Below are 23,591 nucleotides of genomic sequence, written 5' to 3' on the forward strand. Positions count from 1 at the left end.
TTTTGTTTTTATTAAAAAGGATAAAGTATCCAAGACAAAGAGGTTTCTCCGCATACTGTTATTGCATGTTCCTGTTGTCACTTCTTTCGACTATTCAAAAACTGTTGATGCAAACATTTGTCCAACTTTTAGAAAAGCCTGCATTGCACGTAATCTTCTAGATGATGATACCATGTGAAGTAATACAATGCAAGATGTTGTGAACATAGCTTCACCACACAAAATACGCCTAATGTTTTCCTTTATTTTAATTCACAGGGAACCAAACAACCCTGCTGAGTTATGGCAGACCTATCGTCTCCCGATGATAGAATATGAGGAGAATTAATGAATCACAAGCTAAACAGGTTGCTCTTGCTGCAGTAGAGCAGACTTTTCAGCAGTTTGGTAAGCACCTTAATGATTTTGGGCTTCCATGTTACATGAAGACCTTGGAGGGGATATGCCCAATGTTAAAGAAATGAAGACGTGAAGCAGATAATATAAGGCCTCTTTTAAACCCAGAACAGCTCCTTGCTGCTGATACTGTCCTTGCCGCACTGCTCGATAATAATCAGCAAGCACCCGGGGTTTTTTTCTCGATTCTCCAGGAGGTACTGGCAAAACCTTTACTTACAACTACATTATTAAGGAGATCATTGCTAGAAACATGTCTGTTGCAATTTGTGTTTGGACTGGCATAGCAGCTACTTTACTACAAGATCGTAAGACTGTACATTCTTTATTTAAATTGCCAGTACCAGTTTGAGACAACAGTACATGTAATGTTAAATCTAATAGTAAACATGCTGATTTCCTTAGAATGCAACATGTTATTATCTTTGACGATGCCGGCATGATACCTAAACATGCATTTGAAGCTATCGATAACGACTCTGCTTTTTGAGGAAAAGTTATTCCTTTAGGTGGTATTTTCAGACAAACTTTTCCCATAGTAAAGCGTGCTCGACCAGCACAAGTAGTTGAGGTTTGTCTTAAAAGTTCTGTTATATGGCGCACTCTCCAGATCTTTCATCTCCGCACCAACAAGAGCGCAGGGCTACAAGAGGAAGCTTTTGCAAATTGGTTGCTTGAATTAGGCGATGGAAGGTTGCCTGTAAAGCGCGATGATACACTGCAACGCTGCATTGAAATGCCTCTTGAGTGTGTCCTTCAACGCAATGAGGACCACATTCAAGCTATTTTTGATGATGCTGCAGCAGCTGATTTTAGGCGTCGTGTTATTTTGACACCAACAAATGATGAAGCTCTAGAAATTAATGACCTCATTTTAGAAACACTTCCCGGGGAAATGCTAACTCATTTTTCCATTGATTCATTTGTTTTAGACAACCCTAAAGACATTGTATGTACCCTATGGAGTTTTTAAATAGCATTACGCCTTCTGGTATGCCGCCACACAGGTTGCATTTGAAACCTGGGTGTATTGTAATCCTCTTAAGAAATCTTAGCCTAAAAAATGGATTGTGAAATGGCACAAGATTAGTTGTTTGCCACATGTTCTTAATTGTGAAGTTCTTACTGGGATTGCTGCAAGTTGTCGCGTACTGATTCCACGCATTGCACTTGCTCCCAATGACACTAACTTGAAACTTCAAGTTAAACGTGTTCAGTTTCCATTACGTCTTTCGTACGCCTTGACTATAAACAAAAATTAAGGTCAAACGTTTGAAAAAAGTGGAACATATCTTCGCAGACCTTGCTTCAGCCATGGTCAACTTTATGTTGCATTTTCAAGAGCTCGCGCTCTTAGACATGTCAAAGTCAAGGTATGTAATACACAACAGCAAGGTTATGTACGAGATAGATGCTATACTAAAAATGTTGTTTACCCACAATTTTTGTAATTTTCAAAACATAAATGTGATTTTTTCAGCAACACCCTGTTACCCGCACATGGGTCATGTTTTGTGCCTTGCGTATAAAATTTAATCCCGCTACACAATCTTTTAAGCTGATAGCTCTTCATTAAAATTTTGAATAACGCCTTCACTTTGAAATTAGAAACAAAAACTACTTTGCTTCAATAAAAAATTGTGTACCTTGTAGAGTGCCGACCTGTACACCATATTTATACTCATATTTTAATTAAATTTGCTGTATTTTGAATTTGGTGTCAGGTTACTTAGATATTTCCTAAATATAGGCGTACCTTTTGCAGGTATGCATGACAGTCTCACCAGTGCCAAGTATTTTGTGGATACCAAAAAGGTTTCACACAGTGTTGCTACAAGGCGTCTATCTTATACACCATCCAACCCCCGAAATAGTTGTCTAGTCCGATGTTTTTTGTTTGGCTAATGTCTACTTTTCTTCTTCTCTCATAGGTGGGGTTCAAATTCCTATGACTTACCGTCTCGTGGTGTACCCTGTTACGTGAATCTTAACTACCCTCAATGAACAATCTACAAAGTATTTTTCCTCATTACCATGTAGTTAAAGTGCAAAAACTAAAAACAAATGTTATTACTCAGAGTTGGTGGTGGAACTGCCCAAAGCTGCCACTTTACAATTTTTATCATTCTCTCTAATCATCCATCACCTACTGTGTGTAATATCTCTTTAGTAAAACTGTAATTTCTGTTTTGTGCTTATATGTTTTATTCATATTCTCACTAATCACTCTGCACACAATCTGTCTGTCACATTAAAAAAATTTTTTTTGGTGTTTTAGATTAGAATAAAGTGTGAAGGAATAAGTTTTCGTTATGGACCGAAAAGAAGCCACCCAATGGTGACAGTAACCAGGAAGAGGAGAAAACTGAGGCAATGCAAGAGGAGCATGAAACTGAGTCAGAAAATGTGGAAGCTGCTGAACCTCGAGTAAACTTTCTTTAACCATGCAAAACGTTTTTTTAATTTCTTTTTGAACATTTTCTGACAAATTTTTGTATTTTAATTGTTAGGACTTTTCATTTCAAGCGTTCTTACGGTTTTGAAGGGTTAACCGTGGACCGAGGTCCAGCGCTATATTTTTGGTGTGGCGGCGAAATGGTGGCCGGGACCGAGAAGACTTTGTCTGGCGAAAAAAAATAAAGCCGAAGAAAAGAGGGTTGAAATCGGCCAACCACACCTACCAGGATGGGAAGTGTGTAACTGTAATGAAGTATTAATAATTGGTACTTCATATTACATATCTATATATAACACCATTTGCACAAAACGACTTCCTTTTCTTGGTTTGGGTGTCGACATCACCCACCGTTTTGGTCATGTGTTTATTTGTTTTGTTCTTTTTATTAAAACCTATTGTAAATACTCAGGGACGCACATTACACACTTAGGAGAGTAATGCTTAAGTTTAAAGCCGGCGACAATGAGGTTTAAGTTTATCCAGAGAATTTATCTTTGGATAACCTTTTGGCAAAACTGATACCCCTGTGCATCACAGCTAATACGGACAACAACAAATGTCCGGGGGACCAGCAGGCCTTAACTCAGCAAGGACTTTCATTTTTAGTATCAACTACACTCTTATTTAATGTTTTTTTTATTCCTGTAGGTACACCATTCATACATCCTTCCTTTCATCTTTAACGCCCCATACATTAACAAAGCATTGCAAAAGGTAACACTTTATATATTATTGTGGGTTTATTTTTATGCACAATACTTAAATATTGACCCCGGCGTTTTGACAAACTTGTCCAAATTGAGTCTAACTTGGCACACTTATAGTACGTCATGAAAGGGACAAAACGGTAGCAATAAATTTTCGCTTATGTCAACACTTTTACTGTGAGGTCATTGGAAGTTCGAAATTTGTTTAATATAATATCTGCTCAAAATTCAATTACTTACATTCTGTTTAAAGTTTCCGACATCCAAATAAAAGTTATTAAGCATATTTTTCGGTTATTATATAAAAAATATAAAGGCCAAAAATTGCCTGAAAATCCGTTTTTTTCCAATTTTGCGTAAAATCTAACAAAATAGGTACTCAGATTAATAGCATGACTAAAATTGTCATGCTATTAATCTAAAAAAGTGTCATGTCCTAAAGATAACTTATTATCATTTTCCCGTTATAAGGATTTCATGGGGATTTCCAGTGGTTGTGTCGAATAATAGCCAATAACTAAAACTAAAGGTATGGAACCTAAGTATTTGGTGTATAGGTGATAGATAGATAGATAGATATATATATCAAAGTTGAGTAACCATTATTAAAAAAATGGCGGGGGAGGGGGGGGGAGAAATCCTCCCACGAGCAGAAAAGGGTTAAATTAAAAATTAAAAAAGTTACAGTTCACAACAAAATATAAATAAAAAAAAATTCTAAAATTATTCAACTCGAATAACTTACAAAAAGCATTAAAATAACGAGCACAAAGATAACATAATTTGACGTATTTATCTATAATTTTCAAGTGCACTACTGCAATGAGGATGAATTCATTGATGCACAACCTCCTCTCTTGTTTTCCTCAAACGCCTACGATACCTAGGATCGTCCAACATTCCCTTTGTTCGCATGATGAAGTTTTTCTAACAGCAAGTCCCTTTAATTATTAGGTAAGTCGTATTAAACAATACTTAATTCAGGTGTGTTATTAGTGGAATATATTGTAAACTTTAATTACCGATTTTAAATTAATTAGTTACATTTTTGACGTCCTCAATACCTATATTACACTTAAATTTCGACATTGTTTGTTTCTGATAAAATGCATTTGTTTTTGTTCTGTTTTTCTTTACAAGCTTCTGGCTGGTTGTTGCTTACAGATGTAAAACTCATATTTCTTATAAAACGTGGCTTATAAAAAAAGCGTGTATTTTTTTAAAAATTGGATGTGAGTATTTGAAATAACTGCGACAAAAAATTATCACTTCGTTTTATTTGACCTGCTTCTACCATTGTCAATGTAGTGTTAATTTTTTAGACAATTGTTTCAAATATTATAGCGAATAACCGCTCAGGTACCTCAGAGTGGAAAAGGACTGTTGCGCTGATTTAACTTTCTAATTTCGAGAAATTGCGTGAAAAATATTTGTTTGCATACACCTGCCATAAATTAATGACTTCATCACTTATCTACAACTAGTGTATATGCACGTTATCATACGGTTGTGATGTTTTGGTACTGTGATTGTCTAATCTACACGAAATACATGCTAGTTTTATTTTTATTTTCTACAGAGAACAGGGAAATTTTTACTTATTTTTAAATTATATGATGCAAAAAGCTTAATTTTTCTTCCTTATTGGTTGGGTAGAGTCGTTGTTTAGTTCTAGCATACTTCACTCACCCAAAGACTCGTGAAATATGTAGCTAGATGAGAACAAATAAAAAAGTATTTTCGACATGTTGTTAGTCGTAAAAGATTCATTGGTTATTACATTTTGATTCAATGACTACTTATTCGATTTCCAATTTGATCTTATTTAATGAGACTTCCATTTTGCTGTTAACACAATACTTCAAAAACTGAAATAATGATAAGTCTTGTGTTGATGTCAGTTTAGCTAGAATTATATATACTATAATTAGCTATAACTATAGTTAATCTTAAAGAAGAAAAAAGCAACGGAGGGGAAAAACGACTCCTGTGATTATATAAGACATTTAAATTAATTTTTAAACTTTTTGACAAGAATTCATTGATTTATAACGATACAATTTCAGGGGCAATATCTTCTTCATAATGGTTTACAACGATTTCAATAAACACAACATTTCTTTCTACGAGTAATAAAAACAAGCACTAATCGACACTACCGCACTTCGTCCTCGTCGACAGTCGTCTCTACGGGACTCGCATCAATCATTTCCCTAGCATCTGGGATAAATGGGTTTGCTCCCGTCTGTTATACCTGTTTTAAAAAACATTCCCTAACCACAAGTACTATTAATACCTCAAACTGAAAAATAAGTATCATTTAATCAATTGTTTATGGTAGTATTTTCTCAGTCTTTATCATATATATTGAAATTACTGTGAATTTGAATGCGGGCTTCTTCGGGGGTGGGGCTTATTTCTGAAAATGAGTCTTGGGGAGGGTGCTTATTCAGGAGTGGGGTCTTAATCGATCATTTACTACTCGAACTTCATACGGCTTTTAATTTTTATGCTATGTTTTTGATAATGCATTTATTTTTTTAAAAAAAATTGACTATAACTATTCTCTTTAAATATTAAATGGAATTCAATACTATATTATGATATCCTAAAATAAAATAAATTGCACTCCTGCGTTTTTAATATTTTCGCGGCAAGAAGAAAGAAGTCATCGCTGCTGTGGTTCCATATTGTGGTACCATATCATTAAAGAGATAAATTTTTAAATTGTAGTAAACAGACTCGATAAGGGATACCAAACCAAATCAAATTTGTAAACGTTTGATTCATCAAAAATTTCTCTTAGTAAATGATCAAAAACATAACTTGTAAAAAAAAATATTGATACAAAAAAATGGTTTCCAACAAAATATTTCCAGGAGAAAAAAAATGTCACCTTGTTATTTTTCTTATTTTGTTCATAAATACTACAAGCTTATCTTTTTAAAAGGATCATCTCGTTAGTAAAACGAGGCCTATGACCTGTAAAAAGACCAAAGCAATTTGTTCGCAAAAATCACTTTAAAGCGAGTTATTTAAAAGAACAAGGGGAAAAACAGGTGTTAGGTTACGATTCTTTGTATGTATGTTATATATACGACGACAAGCGTATGTACACATAATTTGATTTTGATTAGTACATACTAGCCTAACTAAAGAAAAAAAACACATAAATTGGGGATTCTTAAGTAAATAATCAATAAGCAACAGGAAATCAACATTAAGCTTAGCCAAATGTGATTAAAACAAGTTAAAAAAAATTTTCGTTGCTTAGGAAAAAAATTTCCAATCTATATATATTCATATATAGAAAAGTGTGTATCGAAGTATTTCTGAATTATTTATAAATATAACTTGCCCAATTCAGCAAGTGGTTTTATTATTTTATAAGGGATTATCAGGGATTATAAAATATTTTGTAACTAACACAAAGTGAAAGCCTACAACTAAATTCGCACTTGCGGAAGCGTTAGAAAATTTTGTTTCCAAGATATTACTGAAGGAAAAATTTATATTTATCATTTAACATGGGTATTTTTGGGTTATCCGGTTTTGTTTTTAAAAACAATAGAAATCGTTTTCTTGAAACACTTGAACTGAAAAAGGGATCTAGCTTAGTATTTGACGGGAATAGCTACTTCAACAGAACAAATGTGCCAAAAAGGTATGGTGGTGATTACGCTTCATTGTATGCACACTATGAGCATGACTTTAAGACTTTGCAACTAATGGGAATTACGGCATATGTTATTTTAGACGGTCAACGTGTTGTAAACACAATAAAGAATCAACTAACACAAAAGGGTAGACAGAGGTTTCTAAACTGTGTTAAAAAGTTAGATCATGATACAAAGGATCGAGGCAGCTATCCGAAACCTATTTTTCTGAGAAATGTATTTCTCCAAGTACTTCAAGATATGAAAATCCCACACGCTGTCAGTGATAAGTAAGTGAATTGATGTTGTTACCTAGGCGGGCGGGTTCTTTGCGTTATACAAATTAGTTTGCTTTTTCCATATCGCCTTGGTATGTTTCTGGGGGGTTAAATTATCAATTTTCAAATTAGATTTTGTAACTAAAGTAAAAAAAACTTAAAAAAATAGTTGTTTGTACAATAATTCAATACATTAATTTAAAGCAAACCACTTCTTTGTATTAAGCTTGCCAAAAAAAACTGTTTAATGTCAGACGATTAACTAACTCACTTACTCAGGGTGGACAAGAATCTTGAAAATTTGAAAAGCAAGGAAATTTCAAAAATTGGATCAAGATTTCGGGAAAATATAAGGGGAATTTGGTATATTTTTTAACAATCAGCGAGCAAAAATATGTTGTGTAAAACTCAGCCGTTAATGTGTGCAAATTTCCCATTGATTTGAACATCTGAGTTTCGTAATAAGCAGTTTTATGTACACAGGCTGGAAATTTAGAATTTTAACCAAGAAAAAGCTAATATTAAAATTGGCTGGCATAGCTCACTACTTTCAATTTTATTTCGTACTATTTATTTATTTATTTGTATTCAGTGCGGCTGATACAGCTGTGGCCGCTGTTGCGAAGAAATTGGGTTGCCCTGTTCTCAGTGAGGATAGTGATTTTTTGATTCTTAATCTTGATCATGGTGTTATACGCGTGTCAGATTTGAAGCAGTCATTAAAGGAAAACACTGATTGTGATGTTTATTACTTCAGAAAAATGGAAAGCTATTTAGAGATCGATCCCACCTTAATGCCTTTCGTTTCTGTCATTTTGGGCAACGATTATAGCAGCGAAAATAGATACAACGTTAAGATTCAAAAGAGCATCAACGCCTACGAGGCCAGCTGTTTTGGTGAAAGATTGCAGCTTTGCCCCGTAAATGTGAGCATCACATTTACGGGGCAAAGATACAAACTTCGTTATAAATGATATAAGCAGAAGAATTAAAATTAACCAGGATATTATTAAGTCTTGGTACGATAGATGCAATCTTGAACTATTCAAAGACGAAGCTGTAGTGTTATGCAGTTTACTTAATGACACAGCAACTCCTCAAGAAAAACTCCAAAGAGTGTACAACACCAGTAATGGTCAGATCGAAGAAGTTGTGAAGGGTTTGTATCAGAACGGTCTTGTTTGTGCAAGCATTTCTGATGTGTATTTTTCTGATATTCACTTTAATGCAGTACAATGTGAAAACGTAAATATGGAGCCGAGTTGTCAAGCATCGGAAAAGCTCAGAAACTATATGTACGCTTTGCTTAAATATGAGCATCTGTGCAAAACGGAAACAGTCGTCATCACTAAATACAGAAGAGACGGTGATTCCTATAACGATTATAACAAGAAAGTAGAAACAATCGATTGGACCGACATCCCTATTGATGTCTTGTTCAGACAGAGTTCCAGTGAAGAAGAAGAAAAAGACACTAACACACTTGAAAAAAGGCTTGAAAAGAATAAAGAAATTCTCCTTCAACTAGTTCAATATCCACATGAAAACCTTAAAGAGGTTCCGCAAGAGCATGAACTCTTTATGTTATCACTGCATTACGTCATTCTTCAACAGCAAGAACGACGAGAAAAAAATATCAAATGGCTTCATGTCAAAGCCTTACTTATATGCTATCTAAATTCCTACTACTCAACAGCAGCCGCAGAGAGCAGTCATTTAATGGTGGATATTGATGCATCGCATGCATTTGCTGAATGGCAATCGTGTTTGTATTATTTGGACATAATAAATACATTGTTTTTCCGCCCGTTTCAGTCTCTCAACTATTCAGCTGTGTTCAATGGTTCCTCTGCACATACTATATTTAAGAATCTCGAAAAAGGTAAGGGTCAAATTCTAATAAACCTAAATATTTATTATGACAAGAGTATTATATAAACTACCGTAACAAAAAACAAACATTTAAGTGTTGATTAAGCCAGAGGGAGAAAGTAAAAGTAAACCAGGGACTAAGAGTTCTTTTTACGTAAATCAGCGAGTTCGCCTGTCAGCATATTATTAACTCTACGGTAGGCCGGAGTAAAACTGTGCACAACCAACGGCATACCACACAGGCACTAAAATAGAGAGATCATTAAATTAACGCTGTGGTGGGGGTGTGCATAAGAGTCGTCAGAAATGGAAAAATACAGGAAAACAAAACACCAAGTTTTTATAAACTGAAAGCAGCTAACAACAACTTGTATGTATCACCTCTATTATCCAATAGATTAATAAAAAGCATTTCCACTGTGTCCTAAGAACCTACGGGGATGAATAAAATAAGTAGGAATTGATAAATATGGGGCAGGGGCAATAATACGATTAGTTAGACGACACAGATCCTTCTCTATGAACGTCAATTTTTGTTCTGTTTTCATTTAGATAACGATGAAGAGTTGGTAACGGATGCTAGTAAAGAGATGTACGCAAACCTGGAAAAGTTTTTTCCTCGTGATTTTTTTAAACAATAGAATTCTTGTTACCAATGCTTTTCAAAGAATACAAGTGTATATAAAAGTTTTGCTCGTAAATGAAACGTTCAATGTTTTTAGCAAGTTTGAAAGTCCGATGAAAAGAAAAGTTTGTATAAAAAGGATAAGTTCGCAAAAAAGTGCGTACCTTCACCTTCCCCTGGCATATTTTTTTAAAAGTACCGTTAAATAAAAAACATTAGAAATAGTTGCAATCGTTTCCTCGCCCACCTAAAGCTAACTGGTTACACTAACTTTACTCTATTTCTATGCCATTTTGGCAATGTATAAGTTTAAAATCCCATCTTTTAGCAAATTATTGACTTGATCCACCGAGACACTGCATACAAAATACGTGATTTAGGCTAAAGGATATTTTTGCCTTACTATTTCTCACTTATGCTCCTGCACAAACGCACGATATTGAAAATAGAATGCAAAACAGCTTTTTTAAAAACGAATGTAAAATACTATAAATAGAGTTTGACAATAAATTGAGATTTTAAAAACACATTCAAACAAGTTTTTAAAACTGCCAGCAGAAGACTTAATGCACTAGGCAGGTTGGTTCCTTATTCCCAAAGGTAATGATTGCAAAGTTTAAATAATGCGTTTATAACATCTCAGTTTTGCTATTTTCTGCTAGTATAAATGTTTTGTAGACGAGGAAATATAAATAGAGGGCAATAGGGTTAGTTTATAACGACTATGATTAATCATACGATAAATTTATTATATATTTTTTTATATAAAATCAGTGCACTCTATGTATATTATTATTATGTTGAAAAAAAAATGTATGAATCATTATACGACACAGATTGTTGTTGGTAGTTTGTTGGTAGATTGTTGTTCAATTTCATAAAATTCATAAAGTTTTTGGCTCAACAGTGACTAATTTATTCCAAGATAGTATGTTTGTTCATAAATTTCCTTATCTTTGAATAATCAATGTAAAAGCCTTTAACATGTTACTAGTCGATAAGGCCCGTGGAAGAATCCACTCAGGCAGAAGATTAGGTTGTCTTGCAGATTTTGCTAACGTCAGCAGTGCATACAAAAAAAATTGGCGAAATGTAGTTTATCTGTTGCCTATAATATGTGTTCGCAAACGCATAAGGAGATATATAAGTGTTTTAAAATTTTGTTGACGTCAGTAAAGTCCTCTAAAGTACAAATAAAAAATTTGCACTGTAAAATCCACTTAGGCAGGAGTACATTGGAAAAGAGAATCGTAACTGTTGTATTTTGATGACGTCTGACAGGACCCGTCAATACACAATTTTTTTTCCTGAATTTTGTTTACACGTTGCTTATAATGTGTAGAGCTTGAAACGCTGATCAAAATAATGTATAGAATAACGATCAATACCAACAATAATAACAAAGTCAGACATGACACATCTCAATTATTTACATCTTATAAAGTGATTACGTTCGATTACGTTGAAAACAAAAGTTTTAAACACATCAAATTTACATCTGGAACATCATTTATTCGGTTACATACTATCCTGTTCCCCAAAAATATACACAAAATGTAAAAATTATATAACCGGTTAAGAACACAAAATTTTTTCTTAGTATGATGATCTGTAGTGACCTTTACCAACCATTTTAAACGTGAATGTCAAAAAGAATAAGGAATAAATTTTGAATGAGCAAAGATATTATTATTGGAATATATACGGTCCGTCCTCACAAAAGTATCCACAAAATGCAAAACAGATTGGTTTTTGAGGAGCATATCCAAATCAACGAAAATCAGTTCATTTAGCATGTCCTTTATTGCCATTGCCCATAAATCTTCCACATAAAAGTTATGAAACACATCAAATTATAGAAAAATCAGGCATTTCATACAATATAAAAAACAAAAAAGTTTTAGTCAGAACAATTAGTAATTTTTTCAGTATCACCAAACACAGTTATTTCTACAATTTTAAAATTCTTAACAAAAACGTGAATTTGTTCTTTCAGTATATATTGCATGTGGTCTTTTTCCAACAAAAGTTTACACAAAATTTAAAAAAACAGCAGTTTGCAACATAAACAAAAACACGAACAACCATACCATCCTTTCATAAATTAAAACAAAGTCATAAACCCATGTAAATTGCCAATCAAATGTCTACAACCCCCTGTAAAAATAACCTGATATTTTACATGTAGGCTGACAAAAGTTTAACAGGATGTCAGAAACAAAACAATAAAAAATAACTTAACACACACGCTTTAATTTGTGAAATTTTAAGTTTACAGGAAATGTAAAATAATTATACTCTTAAAAACAATACATCCTATTATCCTGCAAATGTTCAAGTCTTTGAAAGATTTTGTAGGAAGCTAGCTAGCTTGTTAATCGCTGTAATTCGCTCACAATTCGTGCTCATAAAAGAATAAAAGTTTGGAAACTAAGGTAGCTAGCTATAGATAGTTAAAAAAAGAAGATAACGGAATAACAACATAAGTCATAGGTTAGGGCTAGCCATCTTGGGGGATGGGAAGAGTAGGATCTGAAGGCTAGCATAATCATTAACTAGTTAACAGTAGCTAAGACACCCCCAGATAAATATACTAAAACTGGGAACATTTAGCTAAAACTAAAGCCACTTATTTATGCTTAGTAAAACACATAAAAAGAGATACAATAGTAATGTAAAAATAACATTACAGTGAGTTCAACAAACCAAAGTTTTCCGTTTGTTAGTCAGCTAACAACTTTATGTAGCATTTTGAATTTTAGGACAAATACATTAGTTACACGCCAGGGCATACGTTAATTATGCAACAAAATGTCAACAAATATGGCTACTTTAGGAACTTGAGACTTTCAGGTGGCTTTTGCTGGAAAAAGGGAGCCTGCTTGCTCCAGGGACATATAAACCAAACGTCTAAAAATATCAAAGTTTTTACTATTTGGGATTTCAAATCGACTTTAAACTCTAGCCATTATTTTCTACTTCTAACTTCACTTTACTTCAAGCTCCACTTCTGACTTCCAACTTTTTTCTTTTTAAATATGCTTTTTAAAACACTTTTTTTACTTTTTTCAAGATAAAGGGATCATTTTTTTGTTCATTTTGGTGGCGAGAGGACACCAATTTTCGAAAGTTAGCCGTTAAATTTATTTCAGCAAATTAAATTGAGTCGTTTTCATCACGTGATGTAAACAAAGTAAACCCGCTAGCGAAATGGACATAATTTTTTCGGCGACTTCAAAGAAAATTTCGGCGACATCAAAGGAAAATGACGATATCCACTATGACCGTCACAAACGAACTCAACATTTTCTGTGGGTGGAGAGGACTTAATGACTTTTAAATTACTCTAACGACTACGTGCGAAGAATAATTAATCTGTGAATATTTAGGTTCGTTTCATAAAAATTATAGTTTTATTTGAGAAGAAACATTCGGAAGAAAATTTCCAAACAAGTTCTGGTTTTTCAGGAAAACATTGACTTTGCTTCACCAATCAGAAAGAAATATACAAGCCAGAGAAAAAATCTAAACTTTTGGCACTGTAGAATTATATTACTGCGGAGTCTGTTTTCGCAACTATTCTTCAAAGATTAATTGGTCTTCTTTTTTTCACAAAATTCAGTAAATAGTTTTTTCCATCCGGCATTGTGCGCAAAAGTGACGACTGCAGCTGGCCGACTCAAAAATATTGACGATTTGACCTTTTGTTCCATTATTCACTATTTTTAGCCACCATTGAGTTAATTATTTTTTTTTTGAGAATCGTCTTTTGAACAGTTGTTCCGAATATACTAGCAGAGAATCTTACCTTTGATTAACCAAAGGTGTTTTCTTTGTGCATGGACATGTTCAACTTATCCATGCATACTGTGATAACTTTTCCGAAGAAGCTACAATTTTCGCTGCTTTATTTATTTCTTCAATAAGCAATTTTAGAATTAGAACACCGCATTTACTTTTCTATCGTAAAGAAAGTTGAGAGAGCAGCTCCTCTTTGGTATGTTTTCTCCTTATGCTTAGGTGTTAAAATCATATTGTAAGACTCTCAGGTCTTGTTTTATAACAAAATTATTTGATTTCTAAAGGATGCCAAAATCCAAGGCGAGTAGGAAATCCACAAATAGGTCCAGGATTTATTACTAGTGTCCAAATATGAACACAAACGTACCAAGATATGTCATAAATATCTCGAAATAGCCTCTTCTTTTTAACACTACTGATGCTTCGCTAACCTGTTCAGCTGCGATAGAGAATTAAAGATAGTGTCCTATTTCTAAAATCGCGTATTACTTACATTTTTATTTATTTTACTGCAAAAATATTTTTTTTAAACCCGTATTTATATAATATTCCAAACGAACAATGACTTAGATTTTAAAGAAACTACCTTACCTCACTAAAGCATTTTACCAGATTTTGTAGATTTTTTAAGGATAAAGTAATGTTACAGGACAAATATCTTGTTTATGAAATAACTTTTTCACATACTTTAAAAACATTAACATATTGAGGAACGCAAGACTGCAGAGTATCTTTAAAAAAATGATGACAAACTTCATTTTTTAAGATAATTATTATTTACATGTTTCGATTTCACGTTCAGCATGTTGTTGATCTTATTTATTAGTTTATTTATTTACTTATGTAATTGTTATCAGATTATTATTCATTCTTGATTGAAGTTTCTATTGCAACATTTTCCGTAGCAAAAGTAAATTCCCCCGACAACAATGTTTTTACCTACGTTTTATATTTATAATACACTTATGCATTTATTTTTTGTACCTTTCAGAATTATAAATTTTAATTGAGCTTGTAAAAACCATTAATTCCTATGGTTCTGAAGCAACAACAAAGATGATTACAGATAATTTTAGAAATTTTTTTTCTTGTTTCATCTCATAACTACACTCTAGTTTGGAGAAAAAAGGGGTGATGTCAGGTTTGAAAAAGCCTGTGTCTCTCATGAAACGCTAACTCATCTTGGGTGTATTTCGTGGACATGTTAACTCACCTGGGGTGTCTCTCGTGGAAACACAACCCTATCTGCGAATCTCGTGGAAACGCTTACATCTTAGTGATTCTCGTGGAATCACAAACACCTTAGCAACCCCCTGGAAGTGCCTACTTCCTGCTATGGCGTATCTCGTGGAAGCGCAACTCATTCGTTCCTCGTATTCATTCTATTTCTCTGATAAAGGAAGCCTGACCTCACCACCAGCGCGAGTCAGCAATGCTTCTACCTCTGGACGAAAAACTTGACAATCGCGATCAGCGAAAATAGGATAACCAAGAAAACCTTTAGGCAAATGCACTGGTATTAGCACGGCCGCGTCGTTGATGCCAATTGATCCCCCACCTCGTGTTGTAAATCGTCTCAAGTTGTAAATTATTGTAATTGGTAGGATAACTTCAGTGCTAAATACGGTGAATTCGTATGTTTATCGTCTTATATCGAATCACGGTCCAATTAAAGAGTTTAAACGAGGGTTTCAATTGATTGTATGATTAGTTGGTCTTGTAACAGATGTAGACATCGACGCCAATCCATGAAGTGATTGTTGTGCATAAAAAGAAAGCAATATATTAAAAGGAGTGTTTAAGTGGTAAAACCAAACTGCCAACAATGACTTATAGAGGAAACTAGTTGCCTTTAGCTGCTTCTATCTTATTGACTATGGCAGGTTAACCCTATCCGATTTCCCGACTTTGTCGGATTTTATCCGAATATCGGAAAAAACTGGAGATATGTTAAATAACTTTTATTTACCTTTCAGAAACTTCAAACAGAATGTAAAAATTCGCTCTAGAACAAAAGTAATTAAATTATAAGCAGATGGTGGCATTTTTAACAATTTTCAAGCTTCTAATGGCGTGACAGAAAATGTGCTGACGCAAGCAAAAATTTATTGCCGCCATTTTGTTCCTTTTATGACGTACTATAAGTGTGCTAAGTTTGATTCAATTTGAACAATCCTATGAAAAGTTATTGAGGGGGGGGCGAAATCCACCCCCCCCCCCCCCGTCATAGTATGTTCGAAAAACCCCGGACTGAATAGGGTTAAGTAGGCGAGACAATCTGGGGTGCCTGATGGACCTACAACAGTATTGGGTAGTTACCCTAAGAGTCTGGGACAAGGTGCACCCTAGTGCTTATACCCTGTAACCACCCTTTACACTGGCCTACCATTTGACTTGAAAGAACATTGGGATTCTAAAGTATATCCTTCCATTATGCTAGTAACCCCCGTGTTATCACTAAATGCAATCAAATTCAAACCTCTGAACAAGACAATTGTCAACTTTAGCAACCGCAATTATATGCTGATGAACTTGAAATGTAAACTTTTAAAGTCATTCTGGTGACGATTGTTGATAAAATGGGAAAATGTAAATAATAAATTTTCTTAAAAAATGAAGTTTGTCATCATTTTTTTAAAGATAATATTCATTATTATTGTAAGAAGTTTGAAAATAAAAATACACTGCACGGCAAAATATTTAATATTACACACAGATGTTTCTTTCTCACGCTAAATTTAGAATTATATTTTACCGGTGTCCAACGGAGATATACCGATATAAAAAAAATTCATTAAATACATATAAATTCGACTGGAGACATTATACGTGGAAGGATGACAGAACATAGAAAAGATTATATTACAAGGAAAAAATCTAAATTTTAGCCAGTTGATGATCGACACCAATGTCTTCAGCAACCAATCTACTGCACTCTGACCTGACATTTGCTGTACGGGAGCCTTTAATACACAATAGGCATGATCTCAGCAGTGAAAAACTAAGTTTCATCAGGTTTTGCTTTTTTTTCCCTGCGATGTTTTCAGCCAATTGATGGTAGAATGTTTGGCACTCTAGACCCATACCGCCATAAATAGAGAATACTAACGGTGTGAAGCATCCGTTCTCAACTTTCAAGACTCTTTCGTTGTATTGATTCTTCTTCTCGGCCTCGTTCCTAACATAACATTGCTTTAGGTTTTGGTTAAAATAACGCGATGCGTTTGGATCAAAGACCCTTATATCATAAAATGCACTTTGTCCTTTTTCCCAAAATCCTCGAGCTCTTAGCTACGTCTAAACGAGCTTCGTGCAACGTCTTTACTGATCGTTTGTCAAACTTTTCACCAGTGAGATGCATCAACATAGGTTCCAATTCGACATCTTCACAAACTTGTAAAAGCATATTTGCGGTGATGTCCCGAAAATTGTTGTGACGGATGATAACAAATCCACCTTTCTTACAGTTCATAGCATGTTGAAAATCAAATTTGGCACTGCATGCACATGTTGTTGGGACATTAGATAAATTCCAACCATATCTTATTCCAACAGCATTCCAAACAGTCTGTTTGGTTCAGGTTGAAGCCGTGATCTTTCAAAGGTAAACCTGTTAACCAACTCGACGATCCTTTTTTCTCTGTTGCTACAATTCAGACGCTGCATTCTTGCATCTAGTGACAGAGTTAGTTTTTGAAGTAATTCATTTTGGCGACTTTCACGTTAGGCACTGAATTTCCCGTTCGTCCTCGTTGTGGATGTTGTTACATAGGATTGAAAATTTCAGATTTATAATAGACCTTTCCCGAATTTCCTAATTATGTCAAACTCAATTAAAGAGGTCGATACTAAAAATGATTCTTATCCCTAAGCTCCTTAGCAAAAGGTAGAACAAATTACCTAATTTCGTAAATATTTCTGTTTGTTAAGTGTCTCATTTGCGAACTGAAAGTTACGGTCAAACCCTTCATATAGCCGAGCTTTCTAAGAATAGCCTCGTTTTTAAAATAATTATTTTCTTCAAATTTAAATAAAATCAAACCAGAATATTATATTGCTCTAAAAACTTCATTTTTGTCATGATAATTTAATATTCTATTTGAATATCCTTATTTAAAGAGCATAGAACTATTTTAAAATTTTGAATAACGTCATAATTATCATAATTTATGAAATTCAGAAAAGGTGTATTTCTGTCTTCTAAAGTAAACAATAACGACGTCACTTGAGACGACGTCACTTAAAAGGTCGTGCAACTTCTTCTTTAAATAACATTTGTAAAAGTAAAGACGAAATAATGCCTTTTCGCCTTTTTAGCCTTTTATCCATCAACTAAGATAATGTTTGTTCCATTGCGAATCGTTAAGTTTTATTAGCACAGACGATATTCGTCCACTTTCTTGTTATACCAGGTAATAATACTAAAATGCCAATCGATTTTCATTGATTAATGGAAGGTGCGCGTGAAAAAGGTTTCTTACTCAAAAATTTTACATTTATACAACAATTAAAACTTTTCTTAATTTTTTGGAAAGGCAATTTTAGTCAGTTTCTTACAAAAAAATAAAAATATAAAAACGAAAACCTCCTGACGATGTTTAGAAACATTGTTGCCAAACATATTTTTGAGAGGAAACAATATACGATGCGATAGCACATGGGTCATCATGAAATATTAAAATGTTAGCAGAGAATGTTTAAATAATTCTAAATAAAATATAGTTCCTAGTAAATAAGTATTGAAGTTTCATTTTCAAAACATGCGAAATAACATACTTTCTTAAAGTGTTCTCATTTTACACGTTGTGGTTTATACAAACAAACCACTCGTGAAATTAAAAGTTGAAGCGGCAAAAAAGGTTGATTCTTTTCAATATGAAGTAGAAGGAAGTGGTTTTTAAACTATTTTTTGTATAATAAGCAAAATCAAAACAAATAATTAATTTCGCATCCAACAAGTTAAACTTGATTTTGAATTTAGAACCACTATTGTTTTTTTTATGACGGCATTGATTGATCGAAATATACAAGACGTTTCAAACCTCACGAATAAAACTTAAAAACATATTTCATTTGCAGAAGTCAGCAAAGAAGAATCATAAAAGTTATTTCAGAGTTAACTGTGTAAGTTTCGTTGTGTGTATTTCTGTTGAACATATTTTTTTTCAAATAAAAATTTTTTGTTGTATTTTTGACAATTTGTGGATATTTATCATAAACTGGTAGGAAGAAATATTGTTTTAATTGTGTGAATTCATGTTTATATTGCACAACATATTAACTATAAACATAAAATTATATTTGCGTGGTTTTTATTCCTGTCACAAAAAGAAAAATAAGGCTTTTTCATTTTTACAATTAGTTTTCTTTCTTTTTTATCAAGAAAATACTTAATATAAGATTAATATGAGCTATCCTCTTTCATTGTGATAACAGTCGTCAATTTCCTTTGTAACCATTACGTTATATCTTCACGTTCACCTGTGAAAAAAATAATTAAAATAGAATGGAAGGATTAATATAACTGTATATAAGGAAAGAAAGGTTTTCAATGGTTCCTGCCATCTTTCATGTTGTAATTTACTGTAGAAATTATTTTGTACGAAGAGTATATAGTACACATATTTTTTTTTTTTAAAAAAGCCAGTGGAAAGGCTTGGTACTGTCAGAGTTTTAGGTTTTTTTGCCATTTTACATAAAGTTTCTTATTTTGTTTTGTAAACTTAAATTGGAATCAGATAAACTAAGAGCTTTTCTCGTATGTATTTACTATTGTTCTGTTGGATAGAAACAAGGATTGAAAAAAGAAACTGAAGCCTAAGAATCCAGTACTGAAAATTTCTTATTTATGGAAATTCAAGCCTCTAGGTTTTTGTAAAATGGTACTTAAATATACTACATTCAAATGAATTATGTATATAAATATAGATAACGAAAAGATTTCGAGGAATCAAGCTTTCTACACATTCATTACTTTTTTTAGAAGCATGCCAAGAAACGATATCTTTCCCATCCTAGATGTTTCATGTCTGTCAGATAATTACACAGCAGCCAGTGATTGGGAAGGTGCAAAACTTCAGCATGATGTACAAGTAAACAATCTTGTTGAAGAATTATCAAATGGTTTTAGTGACTGGGGATTTCTTTACGTGAAAGGACATGGTATACCACAAAATCTCATAGATGGCGCATTTATTATGTCAGAAAAGTTTTTTAGACAGGAGAAGGAGACGAAGATAAATTATAAAAGGGGACCTGGAATAAGTGAAGGATATGTTCCAATAAAAGGTGAAGTGTTTGATGAAATGAAACCTGAAGATATAAAGGAGGCTTTTGACTTTTTGCCCAATTCTGATGTCAGTAAAAAGTTATCACAAGAAATGCCAGAAGTTGTTAGTGAATTGAGCGAGTTATTTAAACACTGTTCGACTTTTTTATACAAATTACTAAGACTGTTAGCAGTTGCACTTGGTATAGACACAGAGTATTTTGTGAATCTACATACAAATGTTGGTAATCGCAGCTTAAATGGAACTTCACTGCGAACATTGTTTTATCCTCAAATCAATGGATCGACAGAGGTGAATCAAAGACGTTGCAGTGAGCATACAGATTATGGAACAATAACTTTACTTTTTCAAGATAATATCGGTGGTTTAGAGGTATGTAAATATTTTTCAGCATTTTAACCCTATCTTTTTTATAGAGTTACAGTTTTATTTTTATTTACACTGAAAGATGCGATAAAGATGATTAATTTTAATTTTCTCAAAAAGCCATTTAACCCCAAACTGTTTCAATGCAACCATATCATACTTACTTTGTATTATCTGACTCTCTGGGAAGTGCTTCTCACAGATATATAAATTTCGTTTGTCTATGAGAGCCCTTAACTGCATATCCATCTTTCGATCTCTCTTGATGAAATTAATCAGTTCTTCTCTCCATGTAGTATCATAATCGTCATTGAGCCTGTGTAATTTTAAAGATAATAGGTCCATCTGGCTTTCGAGAAGTTAAACACCCATAAATAGACCAATCCACTCCAACCATTGTAGTATACGTGAATCTAACTTTAGCGAACTACCCACGTTTCCTGCTTGTTTTTAAAATTTAATCCCTTAAGAAGTAGTCTGGGTACTAAAACTCTTTTAAACGCGAATCGTATGCGGAAGCCGAGCTTGCTTGCGGCGGTGCTCTCTCTGATCTCTTTTTCTTATGACTATGAACTAATGCATTATTTTAGGTTCTGTCTCCATCTGGAGAATTTGTAAAGGCTTTTCCCATCCCTGGTACCATTGTCATCAATGCAGCTGACCTCTTGCACACATGGAGCAATGGGAAATTCCGCGCAACCACTCACAGAGTGCAGATACCAACAGATCCAATGCGATTGTCAATGCCACGCCAGTCAATTGCGTTTTTTGCTCATCCAAATTATGATGTCACTATTAATTATCAGGACGAGAATGGAAAAGCGAAGACGAGAAATGCGTATGAACATTTGAAAACAAGATTTGATTCCACCATTGTTGTTGAAAATGAAAAAACATAGCACGTACATGTTTTCCTTCTCTTTTTTTCAAACATTTTTTACTGACTTTATTCTCGCTTCGAGTCTACAATTGTCAGATCTCTCGTTTGAATTGTTTCAATGTTCACAATGTGGTTGCTTTATTAGATATGATAGCATAATTGTTGTTGACAAGTTCTCTCAAGCGTAGATGTTGAGAGTGCTGTAGGAAGTTTCGCAGCTTATTACGTAGCTCATACTTTATATAAACTCCGAAATTTGATCAAAAACATAAGAACAAAATTATTATATTATAAATTATTCTATTTTTGTCACGTCTTGTCTATGTATTTATTTTTTTAGTTCAAGATAGAAAAAGATGAAATGTGTTTCTTTCTTTAAGCGTGCTTACTTTGTGTGCCTTTGTGGGAAACTAAAACGGCCTACTTTATTTGTGGTAGTCAATAAATACACTGAGTGGCGTGTGCAAGAACTACTTAAAAGAGCTAATTAAAAGAAGTTCAAATTAATTTCAAAGTATTTACATTGTTTTACGTAATTTTTACAGGAGGGAGCTTCTGTTTTGTTATCCTCAAATTATTATAAGGTCCTAACTCTGGTTTTATCTTTTTTGTGCCAAATCTAGAAAAATATAATTCGAGTTGATTAATGTGGCACATTGGCACAATCCTTAAGCGTGACTCTGACAAGACATAAAATACGGGATATATTACTTATAAAATTTAACACAACGATTCATGTATTAACAAGTTTTTTATTTACCTTGAGTGAGATTCTTGACATTTGTCTATCTTTCAAAAACATCTTTTCTTGTCAAAAACAAAACAGTAACTTTTGTTAATAAATATAATATAAAATAAAAAAAGAAATATATATTTGTGCGAATTAGTTTCATCCTCGTCTCCAGGATATATCGCCGCTATCACTAATTAATCTAAAAGGTAGAATGCTCTGGGAACAAGGTTAAATTAGATAGAGTAAATCACACGTGACTTATTTCCCTAAGATTTTTGCATTATGACTTATTCGCGAAGATCAATACAAATTCTAATACAAAATAATACGATATAAAATAATACAATATAAAAAAGTACAATATAAAATAAAATAACACAATATAAAATAACCTGGTCTCAAGACAACTCCAGGCTTCTAACACACACGTTGTTATGAGCAATTGACAGCGAACAATCTTCTTCTATTTTTATGCTGTGATAAACACAATGCATGGGGTCTGCGAACGATACTGTTTTTTATCGAACGTGCTAAATCTGGAGTGTAGGATAAAGAAATATTTTTCTATAAACGCGTGTTTTAAATCATTTTGCAATCAATTTAAACTGAAGTTAAACCAACACATCAAGTCTAATGTCAATACTGTAATGTAATGTTTACACGGATCAACATTTTTTGTGTGTTAAGTTTTCTCATGATATTTACGTGAGCGGATTTCTAAGACATCAAGGAACAATGCGAGAGAAAGTTAATGATGTAGATATGTCCACTTTGTTACCGTAAGTAATTTATCTACTAAATTTTTCTATCTACTTCTTCTGTAATAAAATTCGCGTTTGAGGCAAAAATGGGGCACGTAGAACAAAACAATACAAAAGTGCAAATATCGCGTCATTTTTTGTACTTGGTATTTTCATAAGCAATCCGTTTTTGTTAAACCTTAACGTTGCCTAATATTTATGTTATGGCGTCGCTGGAATGTTTCTGGTTTACCTCAACTTCCTCTACAGACTCTTCCACGTCTTCTACGTTCTGTCAGAGTATCATAGGTGTAGAGAGCTTGGGGATGAGGTTGGGTTTACCTTAATTACGTAATAATCAAGCGTAAAATCCTATAGAGTACCGTAAGAGGGAAAGTAGTCGATAATACAACCTCTCGTTTCCAGGGCAGTTTACCTTATAAATTAATTTGGTAGCGATTAAAATTGTTGGTCGCTTCTTTGTAATAACGGCTGATGGGCTAAAATACCCTGGGGACAAAGATGGTCAGCGCTACAGAATAAGACAAGTTCATTCACGATAGCAAAGAAATTGTTTAAGAAACAAATGTAGTTTTTAAAAAAGGATTTGCTCTTCGACCAAATTTGCATGTAGAAGGTACAGCATAGATTCCAAGGTTAATATTGATTTGTGGATTCTATCTTCAACCTCCATAGAGTGCCGCTTTACGTAGTGTAGTGGGTTCGTCTGCGGCTCCCAGTTCTGGGAACAGCGGATCGAATCCCGCTCACTGCTTGGCAGTATGTTAG

General features: G+C 33.5%; 3 protein-coding genes across 3 annotated transcripts; all 3 read left to right on the forward strand.

Moving 5' to 3' along the window:
• Positions 1 to 314: 314 nt before the first annotated feature.
• Positions 315 to 1,658, forward strand: LOC130636965 (uncharacterized). The gene is made up of 4 exons (XM_057446818.1): positions 315 to 387; positions 591 to 704; positions 906 to 1,345; positions 1,452 to 1,658. The coding sequence occupies exons 1-4, from the start codon at positions 315 to 317 to the stop codon at positions 1,656 to 1,658; spliced, it is 834 nt and encodes a 277-aa protein (XP_057302801.1).
• A 5,274-nt stretch (positions 1,659 to 6,932) lies between these two features.
• LOC130636966 (protein asteroid homolog 1-like) lies at positions 6,933 to 15,001 on the forward strand. Its single transcript, XM_057446819.1, has 11 exons — positions 6,933 to 7,507; positions 8,088 to 8,421; positions 8,510 to 9,377; positions 9,920 to 9,977; positions 10,090 to 10,148; positions 10,767 to 10,849; positions 12,755 to 12,845; positions 13,929 to 13,989; positions 14,078 to 14,097; positions 14,651 to 14,703; positions 14,909 to 15,001. The coding sequence occupies exons 1-11, from the start codon at positions 7,089 to 7,091 to the stop codon at positions 14,999 to 15,001; spliced, it is 2,139 nt and encodes a 712-aa protein (XP_057302802.1). The 5' UTR covers positions 6,933 to 7,088.
• A 3,566-nt stretch (positions 15,002 to 18,567) lies between these two features.
• On the forward strand, positions 18,568 to 21,348 carry LOC130636329 (uncharacterized). Its single transcript, XM_057446007.1, has 3 exons — positions 18,568 to 18,917; positions 19,777 to 20,455; positions 21,040 to 21,348. Exons 2-3 carry the CDS (start codon positions 19,781 to 19,783, stop codon positions 21,346 to 21,348), a joined length of 984 nt encoding a protein of 327 aa, XP_057301990.1. The 5' UTR covers positions 18,568 to 18,917; positions 19,777 to 19,780.
• Positions 21,349 to 23,591: the final 2,243 nt, after the last annotated feature.

The sequence above is a fragment of the Hydractinia symbiolongicarpus genome, chromosome 3 (assembly GCF_029227915.1).
Source record: "Hydractinia symbiolongicarpus strain clone_291-10 chromosome 3, HSymV2.1, whole genome shotgun sequence".
In the NCBI taxonomy this organism is placed as follows: Eukaryota; Metazoa; Cnidaria; class Hydrozoa; order Anthoathecata; family Hydractiniidae; genus Hydractinia; species Hydractinia symbiolongicarpus.

Excerpts from the sequence above, each read along its gene's own strand:
- LOC130636965 (XM_057446818.1), top strand. The coding sequence starts at position 315 with ATGAGGAGAATTAATGAATCACAAGCTAAACAGGTTGCTCTTGCTGCA. Across the intron at positions 705-905 it reads AGCTACTTTACTACAAGATC|GTGGTATTTTCAGACAAACT; the intron begins GTAAGACTGTAC and ends TTATTCCTTTAG. Across the intron at positions 1,346-1,451 it reads TAGACAACCCTAAAGACATT|CCTAAAAAATGGATTGTGAA; the intron begins GTATGTACCCTA and ends AAGAAATCTTAG.
- LOC130636966 (XM_057446819.1), top strand. The coding sequence starts at position 7,089 with ATGGGTATTTTTGGGTTATCCGGTTTTGTTTTTAAAAACAATAGAAAT. Across the intron at positions 9,978-10,089 it reads ATGTACGCAAACCTGGAAAA|CAAGTTTGAAAGTCCGATGA; the intron begins GTTTTTTCCTCG and ends CAATGTTTTTAG. Across the intron at positions 13,990-14,077 it reads GAGAGAGCAGCTCCTCTTTG|GATGCCAAAATCCAAGGCGA; the intron begins GTATGTTTTCTC and ends TGATTTCTAAAG.
- LOC130636329 (XM_057446007.1), top strand. The coding sequence starts at position 19,781 with ATGCCAAGAAACGATATCTTTCCCATCCTAGATGTTTCATGTCTGTCA. Across the intron at positions 20,456-21,039 it reads ATAATATCGGTGGTTTAGAG|GTTCTGTCTCCATCTGGAGA; the intron begins GTATGTAAATAT and ends GCATTATTTTAG.